The sequence below is a fragment of the Oreochromis aureus genome, linkage group 4, assembly GCF_013358895.1.
Source record: "Oreochromis aureus strain Israel breed Guangdong linkage group 4, ZZ_aureus, whole genome shotgun sequence".
NCBI classification, from domain to species: Eukaryota; Metazoa; Chordata; class Actinopteri; order Cichliformes; family Cichlidae; genus Oreochromis; species Oreochromis aureus.
Window position 1 is genome coordinate 6,375,488 of NC_052945.1, and position 20,142 is coordinate 6,395,629.

Genomic DNA, 20,142 nt, shown 5'->3' on the forward strand with positions numbered 1-20,142 from the left:
AGCCTGAAAAACTGGCTTTTAATATTAAAATTTGTCACAGTTTTCTCCCTTTTTTCTGTCTCTTTAACTGCACCGTGTCCTCACTGCCATAACGGATAATCTCTCCCTCTCTCGCTCTCTTTTTTCTGTCCTCATTATGAGAAAACTGTTATAGTTGGCAACAGAATTAACTGCTCGTCTGCTACCGAGAGCTGGAAAGAAAGAAGTGGGTCATATGTTCAAGGAGAGGAGGGGAAGAAGAGAAGAACGCAATAGTGTTGGTTGGGTAGGATGAAAGCATAGGTAGAGAGGAAGGAGCTAAAGGCTGAGCACTAAACAGGAGGGTGAACAATAGCCATGAGCTGTGAAATTAACCAGATGAATAAATTAGAGCAGGATAGAAAATGAAGCAAAGCAAAGGTGAATGCAAAGGAGGAGTTTTAACTGATAGTAAAAAGGAATTCTTTGCACACTTGACACAATCTTATGATTAAATTATTTAAATTTCTTCTACTGACTGAATGCTTTGATGAGTACACCACTCCTTATACTCATACAAGACGAAATATTTTACTTGTATGGTAGAATCAACATTTTGTTTCTAAAATTAGATCATTTCTCTAACACCATTAAAGAAGTGAAAGGCAAAACTATATAGTTAGCAAGTCAAAAGTGTCCCAGGTAGGTCTGTTTTTTAACTCTCAGAGCATGAATATGAATAACAAGTTCATGCAAGTGCTGATTCTTTTGTAATAATTACCCACAGAATACATATTCACGCAGTGCTGTGATGACAGCCAGCCGCTGCTGGCTCCCTGTAGCGGGCAGGTTGATAATCATGGAAGGAAAAACACAGAAAACCATTTAAGCTGTGAGGTTCAGAAGTGTTGCTGGTTTGAACACTTATAAGGAAATGTTGACTTCCTGGTTTTCCGAAAGGTGCTATGTCTCAAATCTGCATAAAGTTTTAAAAATGAGCACAAAATCTCGGGATTACCAGGGATGGATCTTTAAGAAAAAGATCCAAGCTTACAAAGTGAAGCAATCTGATTCATTAATAAAAATATTTTTTGAATCTCACGAATGTATTTCTTGTACTTTGGCTGTTTTAATGTATGAACTTCTCTTTTAATGTAATTTAATATCCAATATCCAAAAGAATCTAAATAGAATTACTAAATAATGAACTCAACCCGAGGCTGCTTCAGTGTAGTTTACACTGATAAACCGCTTAATGAAAAGTACATTTTACTGTGATTGCATATCACAGGGAAACATTGTACTGTTGACTCAAGTATCAGAGTTTGATAAAAAATAAAAAAAATAAATAAATAAATACATTTAAAAAACCCATATCAAATGAGTCATTCTTCATGCTGTCACCTTAATGTCACAGAAAATTAAATGTTTTTCTTCTGTTTAAGAACTTTATCATTTAATATTCCCGCTGTTCTGTCAGGATGAATTACATTAGCAAATAAACCAGACTGATACTAATTAATTATAAACTACTTTAAAAGGTGGTTGGGTATTTCCAGGATAAATATTGGGTTTCCTGGTTCCAGTTTAGGGGACTGGGTGCATTTGTTTGCTCCTAGTGCTGCTGGCTCCCTGTGAAGTGAAAGATCTTTAAACAACAGACAGACTAATGCCAAGGTAATGATGATTAAATCAGGGGACATAGAACAAATGATACAATAAGGTACAACCCTGACAAGATGTTTAATGGACTAAATGATTACATGGGCCCTTGAGAAAACCAACAAGATGGAAAAATGTTGTTAGAATTGTTTTAGCCCTGTTTTCCTCTAACAGCTTGAGGCTGTGTCTAAAAGTCTGTCAATCTCCACAGACTCGCATGTTAAAACTTTGTTTTCTGTTTACATTCACACAAGCAGCATTTTTGGTTTCTATGGAAAGTGTCTCTCTTTATTTCTTTTACTTGTGCTACTACACATTACTGTGGAAGCTCATTTCTGCCACTAAAAAACTCCTGAGCTTGAGTTGAGTGCCTAATGGCCCTTCATCAAAAAGAGTTTAATTGTGTATGTTTCTGTTCTGTGTCCTGTTTGTTTGTATATGTGTCTTTTTGGCTGCTGTTACAACCAAATTTCCCCTTGTGGGACAATTAAATGATTATTCTATTCTATTCTATTCTACTAATTCTGGTACTTTGTATCCACCTGTGAACAGTTTTACTCTAATGTTATCTGCTGCACTATAACGACTAGCTCCAAAATACCAACGTGGATGTGGGTAAAACACTAACACCTTCAAAATGCAGCACTCGGAAACTACAGGGTCACATCGTGATGGCTATGTCCATTTTTATATACAGTTTGTGCTTTCCCCAACTTTTTTTTTCCCACTGTAAAGGGATTAAAATAAACTCACAGAGCAAATTATACTCTGGAAAAGATTAGCTTTCATATAAATACATTAAAGGACACACACGGGATGTTTACAAATGCTTGGGAACCCTTTTTGAAGTTTGGAAGGTGCGTGCATCTAAGGGAAAATGAAAAAGACCCATTTAATGTTGAGAATCATCCAGCTGGAGCAGATTGTTGTTTCTGAATGGTTTCTGCTCATTTTCCCACCGCTGTTCAACAAAAAATACAAGAAGCAGTAAAAGGAGAAAATACCAAAAAAAGAATTAAGTGTCTTTAATGATATAGGCTACATTTGTACATTTTCTACAGCAGACTTTCAATGAGACTAACTGCCAATAAGAAAGGGAGAACATTTCACCTGTAACAACTGAAAAACTGGATAAGATGTGAAAAGCTTTGAATTTAAATACTCAGTGTAAATATTCAGCTCAGTATTTTGTCCCATTAAATAATAATACAAACATTTAATAGCTTGAACAATCAATGTGAAATATAAATTACATTAAAGCACCTTTTCAAGAATGAGGATATTAAAATAAATAATTGGCCTTTCCATATCAAGACAGTACATTTTGATGGTAGTAATGTAAGGCTGTGCAGTCACACTGAATGCTCCCGCTCACTGATGTCAAACATACAGTACGTAATGACACAACGTGACTCCAACAATCAACAGCAAATAACTGTGGTTACAATATGAACATCTACTAATGCGTAGCTCCATCAGCAACGACAGAATATTAGTAACTGCTGCGGCATTGTTTCCTTCAGTTCCTTCTTTGAAAAAGAGACCAAATAAAAGACAAAAGTGAGAGGATTGTCACTTAGTCTGCCACCTGTGTGAAGCCTCGTTAGAGATCTCAATTCATTTAGCAAGAAAAAAACAAAAAACAAATCGCAGTTCCTCACTCAGTCACTCGTCCACACTGGGACACTGATGAAACCCGTCGTCACCCAGTAAAACTGTCCTACGATGAAGTCGCTAACTGTACACTGTTCATGCACGAGCCTTTCATTCACGCACTAACGATTCTACCTAAACCTGGCAAAGCAACAGTCGCGTGATCGGGTGCGGCGACACACACCTTACACTTTGATCCCTCGACACCTGCAGGTCTGCCTGTCAAATGCATGCACACACACTCATACACCCACACACACGCACGCACAAACACACACCAAGTGAGAAAAGCTTACTGTGAGTATAAAATTGAGGGTAGAGGGTGTTTCAACGGGTACTTCAAAAAGTCACAAGAACATATCAAAGACTGAGGCACAAAGCTGCCTTTTTAAAATCACCAATACAAGTACCAGCAACCGGTGACGGTGGCTCCTGCCTCTACTGCCTTACGGGGTGTAGAAAAATGCATACATCTATGTTACAGTACACGAAGAGGGCTTTAAATGTTTACAGGGCCTCCCAGACACAAATATATTTAATGCTTTGTTTTATTTATACACTGGAAATTTGGTAATCTAAGGAAATTTTAGTGGACATACTATTTGAGGAAAAAAAAAAAAATTGTACAGCAATTGAAACACTCATAATTTTTCTTTACATAAAACCCTGTACATGTTAGCATTACAAGTCAATTAAAATTATTATTTAGAAAAAATGTCAGTCAGATGGTTTTAAAAGCTCTTTTTTTTCTTACAAAACTGTTTTTGCGCATCTGTGTGTGCGACAGACACGATATATTCCCAATTGTATTCTGGGATTGGGAGACTAATTCAGTCCGAGTACTGAAGATCTAAGTCCACTGTGCCGTCTGTCACCACTAACCTCACCCTCTTGGGTTTTGTGGCACCCATGGAGTGAGATGTTGTAACAGGTCCATAGTGTGATGTGCCTTGGTGATCCCCAGCGTGGCACTGCTGCTGCATATCCTTCCTGCAGTGCTCGTCGTGACCTTTGAGCCCTGAAAATCCAGCCAGAGAAGCTGGGTTAGAGAGCTGGGGTCCACAGGGCTCGACGACCAGCCGCCCCTGTGTGCCCGAAGGCTCCATCAGGCAGTGGTAGGTGTAGTTTGTTGAGCCCATTCCTGGGTAGCCCTCAGCACCATCCCTGAGACCCAGGGTCAAAGAATGGTCTCCACTGAAGTTTAGTACGTAAGGAGGACCTTGATAGCCGTAAGGGAACGAGGCCGAGGGGGCTGAGGACTTGTTTGCTGGTGCTGGTGTACCAGGTGGTGTATTGTGAACCACTTGGGGACTGTTGTGCTGAGACATGGGCGAAAGAGAAGTGCCAAAACTGAAATCAAAGGGGTCTTGCTGAGTGTAACACGGCTGGTGTTTGTCTGAGGTCGGCGTAGTGGATTTATCCTGTTTCATACTTTTCTCGTGTGGTGACGAATAACTGTCGGACATTTTGCTAGGAAAGTAGAACTGCCTTGGCAGGATAGAAAAGTTTTTGTATGCCATGTTGGCTTCGCCACTTTCATGTTTGTCTGATGACATCTTAGCTTTACTATAAGACTGAGAAACTGAGGAGTTGGGTTTATTGAAATGAATGTTGGACCTGTTGGAGGAAGCGAGGTGAACGTCCTTTTCGAACCCCTGAACAGATAAGTTGCCTTTCTGATGACTGTCTGCACTAAAGCAGAACTTTGGACTCTGCTGGGTTTTCTCCATAGCACCTGATTTTGCGCCTAGCATTCTGGGCGAGACGGTCGGGCTGCCGGCAGCCGTGGTGTCTTTGCAAGGTGCGCTGTACAAGTTCTGACTCTGGTTGCCCCCCTGAAACTTAAGCACCCTGTGAATAACTGTAGAGGTTTTCTCAGGAAAGTTGAATGGATTGTCGGGAGGGTTGGGATTTTTCACAGTGAACAGCTGAGGAGAGAGGAATTTGTTAGACATTTGAGACGACTGTACGGGCTTTGTTAAGCAGCTCTGGGACGCTGCTCTAACTGCGTTTGGCTGATTGCTGGAAAATGACTGGGATTTATTGGGAATGGTCATACGATGGAAGGGACCCTGGGTTTTGAGGTTAGCCTGGGTTTTTGATTGGCTGGTGCTTGGCTTTATGTTCATGGCAGCGTGGGGTAAAGTAACAGGACTTTGAGTTGTAACCGAAGACGATGACGGACCCATAAAACGAGGTTTACTGGGTGCCATGAAAGACTGAGTTTTTAAGTCTTCTTTGGAAAACCTCATTCCCAGATTTTTACTTATAATTCGATCTTTAGCCGCTAAGTCGGGGTTGCCCAGAGCTGAATAACTGAAACTGGTGTTGGGTGGGTTTCTGTCTTTGGAGGTATCCTTTGCTTCACATTCCAGAGGAACTGAGTCACTTTTGGAAGGCATTAGGCCTGGAAAAAACTGCAAATCCTCACTGGTAAAGTTATTTCCAGGACTGGGAGGGCCAAGGTATGGCGTTTCCGTGGTCCACGTGTCGGTAGGGCTGTGAGAGAGGGGACTGCTGAAAGGATCTGTAGGAGGATCCAGGGAACACAGATCTGATGGGGAAGATGGAAGCATGTTCTGTGGCTGGTAATAGCCCTCAAAGTTGAGACACTGAAAGTCAAGAATGTCATCACAGCAGTTTGTGAAGGTGGGCTCGCTGGTAAGCATGTTATCTGCTGTTGCAAATGGAGGAGACTGGGACGGGGGTTGGATGACAGAATTAGAAGAGGCTGTGGGCTTTTCCAAAGTCTGAGATGAACACAAGCCCTCGGAAAGCCGAGAGAGACTGTTATCAATTTGCTGAAGAGTGTGACTAAGGCAAGTGGTGGGTGTTTCGACAGGCCCACACTTGTGTGTTCTGTCCATTTTGTGCCTCTGTTTCCTTCCTCCGCTGATCATCTCTGGCCTTTCAGTGATTCTGTCTGCAGCTACGGATATAACTTCAGTTTTATTGTCGTTGAGGGGCGAGGACAGCGACAGTGGTGATAGGGACAAAGAAAATGGTGGCGGTTCGGTTTTCAGAGAGCTGTTGTTCAGTCTCTGAGAAGATGGGCACTCTTCTTTGAGCTTGCAACAATCGGAAAGTCCTTTTTCTTTACCTAAAACGTGACCCTTCATCTCCGTCTTAATAATGGTCTCTACTTTTAGATCGGGCTGTATGAGCTCCTCTTTACTATCCACCTCCCAAATATCCTCCACCTTCCTACGCAGTTTAATTACCGGTAATGGACAGCCATTTATGTCCAGTTCCGGCTCTTGCTTTTTTTGTGACCCACTTTCAAACAAGCAGGAACTCTTTAAAAAACCGTCTTCGATTTTTGTTTCCAGCCCTACCGCTGACAGGGCTGCGCTGTCATTTTTCTGACTCTCTGTTTTTTCTGGCAGCTGCTTGACTCCAACCACGGGGTCCCTATCGATTTTCTCTTTGCACTGTACTTCGTTGCTGGCAGATACATCGGGTCCACAGACGTTTTCCCTGTCATTTTCAAGGTCTTTGTCTGACTTTGCACCAGTGTAGAAATTTATAGCTTGCAACTTCTCTCCTCTTTTTTTCAAACGATGCAATCTGCTCTTTGACTTCTTACTAGCCTGCACGTGAGCCTGAGCTGCCTCCATCTCCATGTTTAAAACTGACACCGAGTCCATAATAGCTTTAAAAGGATCGAATGCCACCAGCTCATCTCCCTTTTCTGCTTTTAATGCCATGTTTTCCAACCCCGCATTTTGCATCTCCCATACTTTCCCTCTTCTCCTCTTAAGCCGAATTTTAAAAAAGTCTGGCTTTATGTCTTCCAAACCACTTTGTTCCAGGGTCATCATTTCCCCCTGATTTTTACTTTGAAATTCATCTGAAGTCGGACTTTCAGCTACATCCTCAGCACGCTCGCTCTCTAATGTCTGTGCTTTACCAGCGTCATCCTCATCCAGCTTTTCTAATTTACACTTTCGAGCGTTCCTCATTAAATGACCACGCTGAGCTTCAGCAGGTCTCGAGCGAAGGACCCTGTTAAAAGAGGGGTGTCTTCTGGGGGCTAACCGCTGCATTTCTGTTCTCCTAACTCTGACTTTATTCTCTCTTTTCACTTTGCTACTCTCCCCTGAAGACGGGGCGAGGTCTTGCTTCAGCTCTGCAGACGATTTCAACTCTGTAACATTTTTAGAAACCTGATCTAAGGCAGAGTTTAGACTTTGTTCAGAATCTAGTGCTGAACTGCGAAATGTACGTTTCTTCAGAGGTATATTGGACTGCGCGTGCGCTTGTGCATTGGTGTCTGGATTAGTCGTGGTTTTAGCCGAAATCGGTGACTTGTGAGGTAGTGGGTTGAGGCAGGTGGCCGGTGGGTCATTGTGCCTCTGCGGCAACTTAAGCTCCAATCTCTCCTGACTCAACTCTGTCTTAACTGTAGCTGTTATGTCTTTGCTTAAGTGTCCCTTGGTGCTTGGCTTATCTTCTGCTTTTCTTTTCACTGCTCTGGGCCTTATCTTTCGTCTTCTAATAATCCTCCTCTGCACTGAACGCCGGAACCTGCCTCCATTTATTTCAGTTTGTTCTGCATCCTCCTCGGCACTCTCCTTGGAGGCCCAGGTAGAAAACCGTCGTCCTACGTTACCTCCCTTTAATCTCCCATCTATTAATGATTTATCTTTTCTTAAAATATCAGATAGCAGAACCTTTGCCTGTTTTATAACAATATCATCTTCATGCCTACTTACTGGCTGCTTACTCAAACTCATTTGTCCCGATCCTTCCTGCGTGCAAACACCCTTGGCTGTATTTTTAACATCCTGGACATTATTTTGACATTTGCTGGGAACCATTTTGCAATCGGTCGATTTCACTTCTTCTAGGTTTCTGTTACTTTTACTGTCTTTCTGCCCTTCTGTTTTGCCTTTTAAAAAATCCTTCTGTTCTTTCTCATCTACCGAAGCCGTTTGTATTTCAATAAATTTCTCACTTCTCTTTTTCTCGCTGTGGGATAAGTCGCCCGTGCTCTCGCTCGAATGCCGCTTCCTTACACTGGTTTTATCTACAGACTTGAAAAACATTTCCCTCACCCCTCTGTTACCGTCAGCTGTGCAGACCTCTGAACTTCTCGCCTGCCTCTGCTGAAATCTGGACGCTCGTTTTTCTGTTGCTGGACCTGGGCGCTGGCTCGGCCTCCTCCTTCCTCTTACCTCCACCCTTACTTTCCTGTCTTCACAGCTTTCTCCAACTTCCAAACTTTGTGACACCGATAACCTCGTTAGATTGACTGTAAGATATTGCTTCAGAGATGTTAGCGGATTGTCTCCAGTGTTCTTCAATCCATCCGTGTTACTCGTGGATGAAGCTCTGATAGTCTTGAGCTCAGTTTGCTCAGCAGCTGGATTTTGAGCCTTGGCGATGACGCTGGTTTCAACGGCGCCGCTGCTGCACGGGCCGTTTTGACTTTCTGTGATTGCAGTTTCGACATTCTCTTGTTTTATTGCACTGCAGATTTTGACGACCTCATCCGGGTGACAAACAGTTGTAGTGTTAGTTGTGTTACTGGACTTCGTCTGGTGTGTGAGCGTGGTGCGAACAATGCTTTTTGTTCTTGAAGAGGCCCTCATGTGAACGGGTTTCCTGCCCACCACTTTTACAAACCTCCCATTAAGGCCTGCGCCTCTTACCGCAGATCTGCTTTTCTGACAAACTGACATGGAGGAATTCAGAGTAAAGGGCTTCAAGTTCACCGCACTGCTGTTGCTTTCTTCCCCAGTCATGTTCAGTCCCCTTGGCCTGTTATCTTTTGGCCTCACTTCCTCGAGTTGCTGCAGCAGTGCCCTTTCTTTGCTTTTTGGATCCTTACAATTGAGTAAAAAATCCAAAGAGTGGCGCCGCACTCTGACTCTAAGGTCCTTTAGTGTAACCTGGGACAAAAGCGGAACCGTTCGCCGTTGTTTGGCTGTAGAGGAGGACTTTAGTGGGTGCTTTCCTGATCGTCTTTGCTTCTCCTGTCTCCACTTCTTTGTCTGACTCAGTTTTCTGTTCTTCAAGGCATTTCTCCTCATCTGCTGAGTGAATGAGTTCCTTGAGGGGATGGCTTTGAAAGAGAGACAACAACAAAGAAGCAAATTAACTTTTTGGTTTTCTACACAAAACCAATTGTTCTGCTTTTCTGTCCTGTGAACCACTTCATGTGCAGAGTCTGGTCTATAGTGTAAATCAAACTTGTGAAGACAACGACTGCAAAATGCATTAAGAAGTTGGAGCATTTTCTTTTTTTTAAAAAAGAAGAAGGAAACAAAGCATGTTTACTCTGAAACACAGCAGTGGAACACATAACAGTTTGTTTCTAACAGGAGACAGAAGTATAATTACATTTTTTCAGTTATCAACCCACTTCAAAATCTAAATAATGGACGTCAAATGTAAGGTCCGGGGACCAGAATCACCCCAACAAAGACTCTAATACACTCACTGGATAGCTTTGGAAAATGTGAAGGGCATGAATTGTTGGACTTAAATGTGTTTTACAGCTTTTTCTGCTGATAAAGACCTTCCTGTGGCCAATCATACTACACAACAGTAATTAAGTAATAGATAAACAATCGCATAACAAAAACAGTTCCTGTTTCTCACTACTTACAATAGGTCCACGTACAAAAGAATATTTTCTATGAACAGAAGCTGTTTGTTTTATAATTACAGGACACTCTAGGCAAAATTTCTTTTGTAATTTTAAACATTTATTTCTTAAAATTTAAGCCCAAAGCTGAAAGATTTCTTTCGTTTACAACAGAAGCATTTCTATAGCATGTGGAAATACTGTTGGAACTGCACTTCTTTATGCAATGTGTAGTTAAACCTCTCTGTATGCATTGGTGGCTCATGTGCATGTGGTATAAAATGAGTTTGACATCCCTGATTTAAATAAATGCTCGAACAAACCTAAAAAAACCAAACAACAAACAGTGGCTCCCTAGAAGTTATTTAAAGGAAAAATAGATAATATAAACTGAGAAAAGAGGCGGGTTAGGGTTAGTGTCCTTTGGTAGGGGCCCATTCTAAGGGATTGTTTTCTTGACTATAAAGCCCGTTACACAAGAGTAGCCGCCACTCTTTGCCTGCCCACAGGCTCCCACAAGAAAGGTCTGCAAAAGAAGATCAAGTGAGGGGCCCTTAGAGCTGCAGGAAAAAACTTTCATTACATTTGCTCCTCCTAGGCAGATTTCACTGAGCAAGGGCTCTCTTTCAGACACCTTGGGTAGAGCTCAACTAAACTGGGTGAGGTTGAGCTTTGAAAAGGTTCAACTTGATTCATAAGACAAGAGAAAATGAGAGCTTTGTAGCAAAAATGAATGATGAAAAGTAATTTAGTAAGTTCATCCTGATCACCATCTTTTCATGATTGCTAGAAGCCAAAATTTTCATTTGAATTAAAATCTGAGCTCAGCCCTGCCTTACAGTGTATGGAGCATATGGTACAGCTCCTTCTTGCATCTGCACATAAAACATCTACAGGAACATCTGTCATTCCTCGAAAAAGTTAAAGTACACTCTTCTCCCTGGAGCTGCATTACCGCACCTTCCACACAGTTCGTTAAAACACGCAGAATCGCATGCAGTCTAATCACAACTAAAGCTCCATTGTTATTAATCATCGACACAGATTATTGAATAACTTTTGATAAATATAAATATTTTAATGAGGATCTATTTGTGAGTGGTCCCTCGTAATGTTTATGTTGGCTGTCCCTGAGGAAGATCCCGTCTAATTATTCTAAACCCCACATAATAAATCCTTTATTTATATGATTGCATAAGCATGCGTATGCTACCTAAAGCAAACAGATAAGAACAAAAGGATATTAAAACATCTGGATTTATTTAGTTTATTTATTTAGTAGAGTAAGTAAACAAGTTTGGAGATTTTATATTATATATGTCATGTGGTAGCTGCACAAATATTTAATAGCAGACCCTTTTTAAGGCATTATATTTTACAGGTTATGGATAATTGCACTGCCACTGTTCCATACTCTCATCTGGCCAAAAATAGTAGGATAAAGTTGTTCATTAACAGGTAACCACTTGCTGATCTTCCTTGTGGTTTATCAAAGCACAAAAATGTTCCATGGACCTTAGATGACTTTTCAGCAGCAGATGATCCAAGTTTTAAAGTGGTTTAAAGGTCAACTCGCTGATTATAAACCAGATTTCTGTCCCCCATGTAGATTTTTACAATATGTATAATATATATCGTGACAGCTTTGCAGTTTTAATATGCAAAAGCTGCAAATACTTTGAACAGAGCGATAATCTTAATCTGAACGATGCGGTCACGGCAGGATTTAAGCTGTACCGGGTATTATTGTGGGGCTTGTATTAATGTAGTCTTTACTTTACAATCTAAAGAACCTCGAAGCAACTGTTGCTATGATTTGGAGCTATATAAATAAAACTGGATAGGATTTAATAAAAAAATTAGGCATAAACTCTGTTTATTTGTGTGTTTTCCCATTAACATCAGGGATTTTCCTGAGTCAAAAGAGGCCTTGAGTACGACAGGACTGCATATAGTTTAGGTATTGGCCTTGTGTTACCTTACTCAATAAAAATCTATGGATTTTCCCTTTAAGTACAATCCCTCTGATTGTGCTTTGGGGAAAGCCCAAAACCTTTTTAGTAGGAAAATCCCAAACTGGTTACCTTTAAAGATTCCCGAGTGTATTCCTGGTGTTATCGGCCTTGTAGAAAAGTGACCTCTCTCTCTTTGATGACGAAGATATCGCTCTCTCAGGCGGTACTTTTGGCCCACGGGGTCCTTTGTTTCCTCGATTTCAGGCTGTTTCCCTCTGTGCTTGAAGTGACCCTCTCCATTCCTAAAGAAGAGTTAAAAAAAAAGGTTCAAAGTTCAGAGTTTTCATCTCTTAGATGAATAAAATCTGTTGAGAAAAAAGACTTTGATAAAGATCAGATAATGGACGCACCTCTCACAGGTGCAGCATTCACACATTTCATTGCCTTCACCAAAAAAGCTGGCTCCATAGTAACACGTGATCTCTTCCCCAGGTGCTATGGGTCGAATCACCTCAACACAAGCGATATTCTTCTCACCGGGGACGAACTGGGCGGGTGAAAAAGAAGGAAAAAAAACAGACAAAGACAAAGGTTGGATGGCCCGTGGGAAACAACAACAAAGCAGTCAGGAGGCAGAAGGCAGGTCTAAATCTGCACTTAAAATACAACATTTAGTATGAAAATAACATGTTATAATTTCAACTTGAAGTGTTTTAGTGAATTATTATTGCAGGTTACCTTGCAGTTTGGTTTGCAGTCTTCAGTGCAAAGGGACAAAGAAAAAAAAAGATAAATAAGGTTAGGTCATTAAAAAAAAAAAAAACACACCAGTGGATAAAAAACTCCACATTTTGCTGATCTACTGGTTTAGATTGGATTTGTTTTCACAAAAGAAATAAAGAAATAGCCCTCTGATGCAAAAAAAATTACTAGGCCTTTGGCATAATTGCAGTTAGGATAAGATATTCTTTGTTTTCTTTAAAATATGGAGCTGAAACATTAAACAGAACCTACAACAGAACACCTCAAATACCAAATAGATCAACACAAATACAATTTGACAAAACAAAACAGCTCAACAAGGTGCAATAAACAAACAACATGCAAAAGAAAAGCTCCAAATCTAAACGAAATACAATCAGATGCTTAAAAAAAAAAGCTTAATATCATATAATATGACTAAGTGGCTTATAAAGTAAAAGAGTTCAAATTCAACAGAGCAAAAAGAAACAGCAGTAAAAACAAGCACAGCATATGTCATGTCACATTAAAGTGGTTCACTATAACAGGATGTGAAGTGTTGAGACAACACAGGGCCGAAATAAACTCAGACAATTTACTCTCTGCAAGACAGATGTTTTGTGTAATAAAGAGTTATTGCATGAGGTATGAAAGACCTCCTGAATCTTTATTACTGTGCACCAACATGTCATCTGCTAACATGATTTTCTCGCTCTTGTAACTAGAAAGTCAATAAATCATATGAGGAAACCTATAATTTCTCACTATAATTATGATGAGGACACACACATGGGTGCAAAACATTGACCGCTATCCCTGCGTCACTGCAGTGCAAACCGAGTTCAGGATAAATCTGTTTTGGTGTACTCTGTGAATTATATACATTCATCAGCTTGAATAAGGAACCTAAAGTGAGCCTATTATGCTTGTTTCCAGCTCCATATTTAGCACAGGTTTGCATGATTTATTTATTTATTTTTATTCATATTTATTCATCTATTATTAAGCTTTGGTAAAGCCCCTCAATTCCTCTTTTGTTTTACTGTTTTAGTTTCCATTTTCATCTTTTTAGCCAACAATCTTCTGGTTGGCTGCTCATCGCAAGCACGAGGGTCAAGATATTCAACCTCTTTATCCTGATAGAAGCAAAGGGCAGAAACGTATCTGAAACAGAGCATTCAGAGCAGCCTGGAGCCTCAGCTTTTGGCCCACAGAGATAACTGTACGCACACCAGCTTCAGCATTTCAAACTTGAGGAATGATTAAAATCAAACTAGGGCTGTGCGATATGACCAAAATCTCATATCCCGATATAAGAATTCTATCGTCCCGATAACGATAGAAATCACAAAAATGTAACATTTTCTGTAAATTATGTGAATCTCGGGCAGCTCGACTTGCGTGAAGTGTTTCTGCGCGTCATGTAGCTGGAGTCGAGTGTTTTAACTGATGCATGAAACTATACATTTTTAGACATATGTGGTAACGGCCGCCGTTTTCTTTGTGAGTATTTATTACACGGCATGCTGCGGGGAAAAGCCTGTTCTAACGTTTGAGTCTAAGGTTTATTTTTTAGCACCTGGCGGCTCTTGTTTTGCTTCTCATCCGTAAATAATCTGCATCTTTCACGTGATTGAGTTTATTTTGAAAAGTCTCAACAGGATCTTGAGCTTTATTGTGAAGGGTTTATGTGGAACATAAACAAGCGGACACGAGGTGGTTTTACCGTCGTTGTTGCTAACGACGACGCATAAAAACAAGCGCTTGTCCGTCCGTAGTGTGGTTATATTAAATATAAGAGAGAGAGAGAAATTAAGAAATTAATATAGCCACTACAGTGACCATCAAAACGATGAAAAAATATTGCCGTAAACAGTTTATTTTGCGACACCACGAAACAAACGATAGCGTAAAATGAAACGATAGACGTTTTTCTATCGTCATCCGATATATATCGTTATATCGAACAGCCCTAAATCAAACTTTAAATAAAGGCTTGCTCAATAACAGCTAAAATCATAATCAGTTAATTTGGTCACCATGGAGAACTTTTTAAACACATTTTTAAACACAGACTAAAAAAAATACACAAAAAAATGATTTATTTCACTAAATTCTCTTTTTTTAAAAAGAAAGAAAGTTGAAGAAAGTTCATTTCCCCAAACTTTCATCGTAATAAATCAAAATGTAGATGCAAATGAAATGAACTGAACCTGAAATGGGTTTCTGTAGAAATCCTTTATTTGAGATCTCTGAATTTTAAAAGGACTGCCTGCACACTATCTGAAGCTCTGGCATGCTCAATAGTAACTACAGTGTAAAACTGAAGGTATGGCCTAGATTTCCATTAAGATGCATATATATGTGTACAACCACTAGTCTCGTCTAGTCAACCACTAGGGTAAACACACTCACCGTGGTTAATGAAGGCTGCAGGCCCGAGCCAGAGCTGAGCGCAGCGTTTGCGTGTGGAATACATCACGCTGAAGTCATTGACTCCCGCCCTCAGCACGGCACTGTCAGCAGGACTCAGCTCTGCTATGCAGCCCAGCAGGACCTCCACTCGCTCTCCTACAAACCTGCCGAGGAACAATTCAGCCATCACATTTTCAGTTGTAAAAATCGACAACATACAGGACGCAGTGCTGCTGCAGTGGCAGCTCGTGACGTTGCTGCGTGTGAATACCAGTGCCTAGTTGAGGTTATCTTGGCTCCGTTGGTCTCTGAGGAGTATCTGTCACAGGACTCTATCTTGACACCGCTATCCAACAGGAAGGCACTGAGGTAGCGATAAACCTGCAAACATCACACGCGGTCTTTGATTGTGATGTTACACTCGAGTGACAAATCCAAGAATCAGTGATAAACACATACACGCCTAACATAGACAATAAAGTCAAATGATAACAAACATTTTTGTTTTATGCATACATGTTGTCTCAGCAGCTCCTGTCGATGGCTCCCCAAAGCATTAAAGTAGTCACCAGCCAGCTCGCCCACCGTCAGAGCCTCAAACGTAGCGTTGAAGTCGTGCGTACGCTGAAACCGCAAAAGGGTCTCTTTGAGGTTACCCCAACGTCGGATCTCTGGTGGGGGGCTGCACAAAGAGAGAGGGACAGATATAAGAAGACTAGAAATGGTACTGAACAGGAATTAACAGAGTCTAAGAAGCTGCCTTTTAACACTGAAATTTAAATATAGCATTGAAATATAGATTTTGAACCATCAACACCCAAATCAGCCCACAGTTAAGAAATATTAGGACTAAATGTTCCACAGTTCTGTTCTTATAAACTACAATAACAATAATAAATATTTGTGCATCTTTCTCAGAAATCTAACCTTTCTTCACTTCTGTATTTAATACGGATGCACCAAAACATGCACAACAGGTGCAGACAGGGTTTATCCACAGCCCTCTGGGAGGTCGCTGCACCCATATGTATGACTGGTCAGGATATAGACGGGGCAAAGAGGCTATGTTACCTTATTTAATAAAAGTCTATGCATTTTTCTGTTCTTATATAATTTTCAATTATTCATTTTAAAGTGGATTTAAATACATTTCATGCAGGAAAAACACCAGCACTCAGCATCCGGTTTTGACCATCTGTTGTTTCGCATCATTTCTGTGCCGAAGTCTCAAAAGTTCTGTTATTAATTAGAAGGATTATTTCATTGTTTCCTTGAAAAATGAGGCATTCATACCTCCTTTACCTACAATAAAGAACAAAAATTAAACTGATCACAGAGCCGACTTGTTATTTTAAACATCTTCTCTGCCCAGAATTTGACAAACATTAACAAACTCATTCATTAAAACTGCTTTAAAATAAGCAGTTCTCAAACTACTCATGAAAAATCTTGTTTTTCTTCCCAGGAAAATGAACAGCAGTTTACTGCTGCTGCTGCGTACACCTTCATTAAAGTAAAATTCAGGTTTTTCTTTTTAATGACTTTCTCTAATGACTGCTGAGGTGTGAGCTTTTATTCGGCCACTCATCGTTATTATGTATTAACTTTCACTGAACATCCAGGTTTTGCAGTTGGCCTGAAGTGTCACTGCATTAAAGCATAATCAGAACCACCTGGTATTCTTAATGTTTTATAGAGCTCAGGGGCCGCTTTAACAGGAATGCACGGATTGCGAAATTCTGGACTGATGATTAACCTTCAAGAGCCCAAACAAGTTAATTTAGAACTCAAACTGCACATTTCTGTGTGCTGTAGTGATATTTCTAATAAAAACATTTCCAATTTACTTTAACAAAACGTAAAGCTTTTTTTCCCCCCACCTTTCAAATAACAAGAATTAGCCGACTGGTGTTGGGAGGATAATGGAAAGTTATACAGGGTCATTTATGACCCTGGAAATGTATGTATTTTTGTAAAATTACAGGCTCTGATTTTATTTTCCACTTCTGATCACGACATTGTAATGGTCTGCAGTCAACCATGACTAACAGAACTAGAGCAGCACCATTTACTGCTGCAGAAGCCTTGAGGCAGACACTTAAAGCCTGAAGTAACAATGAAAACAGCTCAACTGACAAAAATTAGTTGGCAAAAGTGGCATAAATAATTTGAATGTTTCTGTGCAAACCCACACACATAAAAACAACATATCTGTTAAGAAGCCTGGAAGTAACAAAGGCTGAATGAAAACTTCACTGTAATTGCTGTTGATGAAGGCATCACCAGTTCATCTAATGTTACCATTTATTACATAACAGTTGGGGGACACATAAGTAATGGCACTGGTGGATTTAACAATATATGCTACAGGTAAAGGAAATGGTATGATAAACACAAGCAGACCCATTATTCCTCTATTCCTGTATAAAATATGAGTCATGACCCCGCTTTGTCATTTCAGACACTAAAATAGCTCGGCTGCTTGGGCGTTTAAATAACAGTTTGAGTCAATATTGTTCTTCTGTTAATATTATTTCTTTATTGTTATTAATTCCCCCTTTGTGTCGGGGAAACAAACACTGACATTATAAATAATAACTGACATGCTTTAAAGTCTTTTCAGCTCTTTGTTAAACTATTTTTTAACATTTTCCCAGCACAAAACTGATGTAACGCAACACAATCGGCCGTTGACGTAAAGAAATATTAATGAAAAAAAATGTAGTAACAGGAATGATACAAGCATTTTTTTTTCATTTGTTCAAACTGTGATGTACAATCAGAACAGAAGTGACAAAAATATGTTGAAATGGAGCATAATCTGATATCCACATGTGGGTGTTGTTCCTACATCATCATAACTTCATTATAACAGTCTTTTTTTTGTCAAGTTGCAAAGCTATGACATCACAACAATATGATTGGTCAGGTGCAAAGCTAAAACCGGACCAATATTATTTTGATGATGCACAAAAAACACCAGTACGGGATATCAGGTAAACCTACATGTTATGGTTTCTCTTTCACCCTCACATTTATTTATTTATTTATTTTTATATTTCTCTATAAAGTGAAATTCACCCTTTAACCCTATCCTGGGATTATTAGTTTAGATCAGTTTCTTTCTTCTGCTTTTGTAGTTTTTTTACACCCAACTAAAAATCAAAGAAATCAAGCCTTAAAAAAGCCAGCAAAACAGCAGTGATCACACTCTTTGCCAGCCATACCATAGCACTGGGTGGTCACTGGACTTCATGATTGTTGTATTGTGTGTCAGATTACCTGATGTTCATTTTGTGGGTGCTGAAGCCCAGCAGCGGGTCCAGCACCAAGCGGGTGGCCAGGTCATCCGTCTCACACAGCTCCTTCACACTCATTCTAGTGCTTCCGTCCATCGCCTCCCACCATCAGCATGCTGAAACCACAGGCATCAAAGTAACGCTGTGACAGCAGCAGCAACAACAAACCACAATCAGCTACGAGTTTTGCATTTCTGCACATCACACAACACCTGCATTAAATTTCTCACCATATCTACGTATATATCTACGTATATAACCGGTCTGCAGCTGAGTTGCATCATGATAAAGAACAGTAGATAAAATCGTTGCGTGAGAAAGGAATGTGGCTGTGTTTCTACGGGCTTCAACAGTCCATTAGCTTAGCAGGGTAAATATGTTATCAGCTGAGGGAGGGAGGGAGCTAACGCTATGGCCTGTAGCTACAGTAACAGCATTGCATTGCAACGCTGATGAAAGCCAGCGCATCGATACATACTTGACACAGCTATGCGGGCTTCCCAAACCTACCTGGGAGTCTTTTGTAGTCAACGAAAGTATCGTCAGGTTGACCGTTTAGCAGCAAGCCGCTCACTCGCTCTGCTCCGGCTCTCGCTCTGCTGGCTGGTGCAAGTTAGCCTAGCAGCAGCAGCGAAGCCCGCTAGCTCTCTGCCGCCTCGCTGGCTCTCCCCGAAGATGGAGTCTTCTCGACGCTTATGGAATTTTACTGCTCCTTCACGACTCCGGGTCCCAGCCGAAATTTTAAAAGGGGGACAAATGCACGACACCGGGGAACGATTGAGGCACGAAATGTGTGTGTTTTGTAGCTGCTAACTAGCTTTTACGGGCTCGTCTAGTAGCAAAAGTTGATGATGAGCGACGTCCAACGCAACCGAACTAGCAGTTGGCCACGCCCCTCACGCTGCGCCATTCGCTTAGGTCAAGGTCAATTTTACAAATCAAACCAGAGGGCTTTGTTTTAAGCTCTCTGATTGGTCAGACCCTTTTATGGGCGGCGCCGATCCATACACTGGGTTTACTACGACGTGCAGAGGTGAGTGTTTTCTTGTACAGCGGCCTCTGCCTCTATTTGGCTGCTGGAAAGCATTTCACACAATCACACTGTTAGTACACAGTCCGGATGCGCTCATCAGCGACACTAAAACCTACCTGAAACCCTCCTGCACTGTTAATTGCACATCTAAAGCTCACAGTGAGGAACTCCGTGCATTAGATTGATGCTTCGGGATTGAAATTTTGCTATTTAAACACCTCATTTAAAGGTTAAGCAAATATAATTTATTTTAAGTTTTAATTAATGAGATGACAAATTTAAGGGCCAAGCTTTAGATTGCATTACGTCGTAATAAACACAAATAATACGCCATTCTACAATTGCAGGACATTTTCTGTCCCACCCTCGAAAATTGAGAATAATTCTTGCACAAAGTACATAATACACACATAATACATTTGTCGTGTAAATTACTCTTGTCCTGGGACAAAATGTAAACCTAGTGGTTGGAAAGGTGATTCCAAAATATTATTTAAAATACAAAATAGCTCATGAGAACCGCCCAAAATAGCATTTTTTTTTCTTTGCCATAGTCTTCTGATAAGCATGTCTAATAGACTAGTTAAAATAAGATTGATGATTTTGTTCATATGTGTCTCTTGAACATTTTTTTCCACATCAACATATTTTTAAAGAACAGTCATTATGCACTGCTGCCGTGTCCAACAACACACATGCAACCTTGTTACCAAAATCTATTTAGCCTGGAAAAGGAAGAGATAAAAAACAGTGACATGATATAACAAGGAAGAAGTGACATGATCAAGTCATGTGCTAACAGCATGGAAAGACCAAAGGTCAGTCCTCTTTGAC

General features: G+C 40.4%; 1 protein-coding gene across 1 annotated transcript; it reads right to left on the reverse strand.

Annotated features, from left to right (window-relative positions):
• Window positions 1-2,630: 2,630 nt before the first annotated feature.
• Window positions 2,631-19,161, reverse strand: kmt5c (lysine methyltransferase 5C). The gene is made up of 9 exons (XM_031750826.2): window positions 18,786-19,161; window positions 18,259-18,391; window positions 15,493-15,658; window positions 15,248-15,357; window positions 14,977-15,140; window positions 12,559-12,578; window positions 12,231-12,367; window positions 11,950-12,122; window positions 2,631-9,340 (listed from the first exon to the last, which is right to left on the reverse strand). The coding sequence occupies exons 2-9, from the start codon at window positions 18,369-18,371 to the stop codon at window positions 4,104-4,106; spliced, it is 6,120 nt and encodes a 2,039-aa protein (XP_031606686.1). The 5' UTR covers window positions 18,372-18,391; window positions 18,786-19,161; the 3' UTR covers window positions 2,631-4,103.
• Window positions 19,162-20,142: the final 981 nt, after the last annotated feature.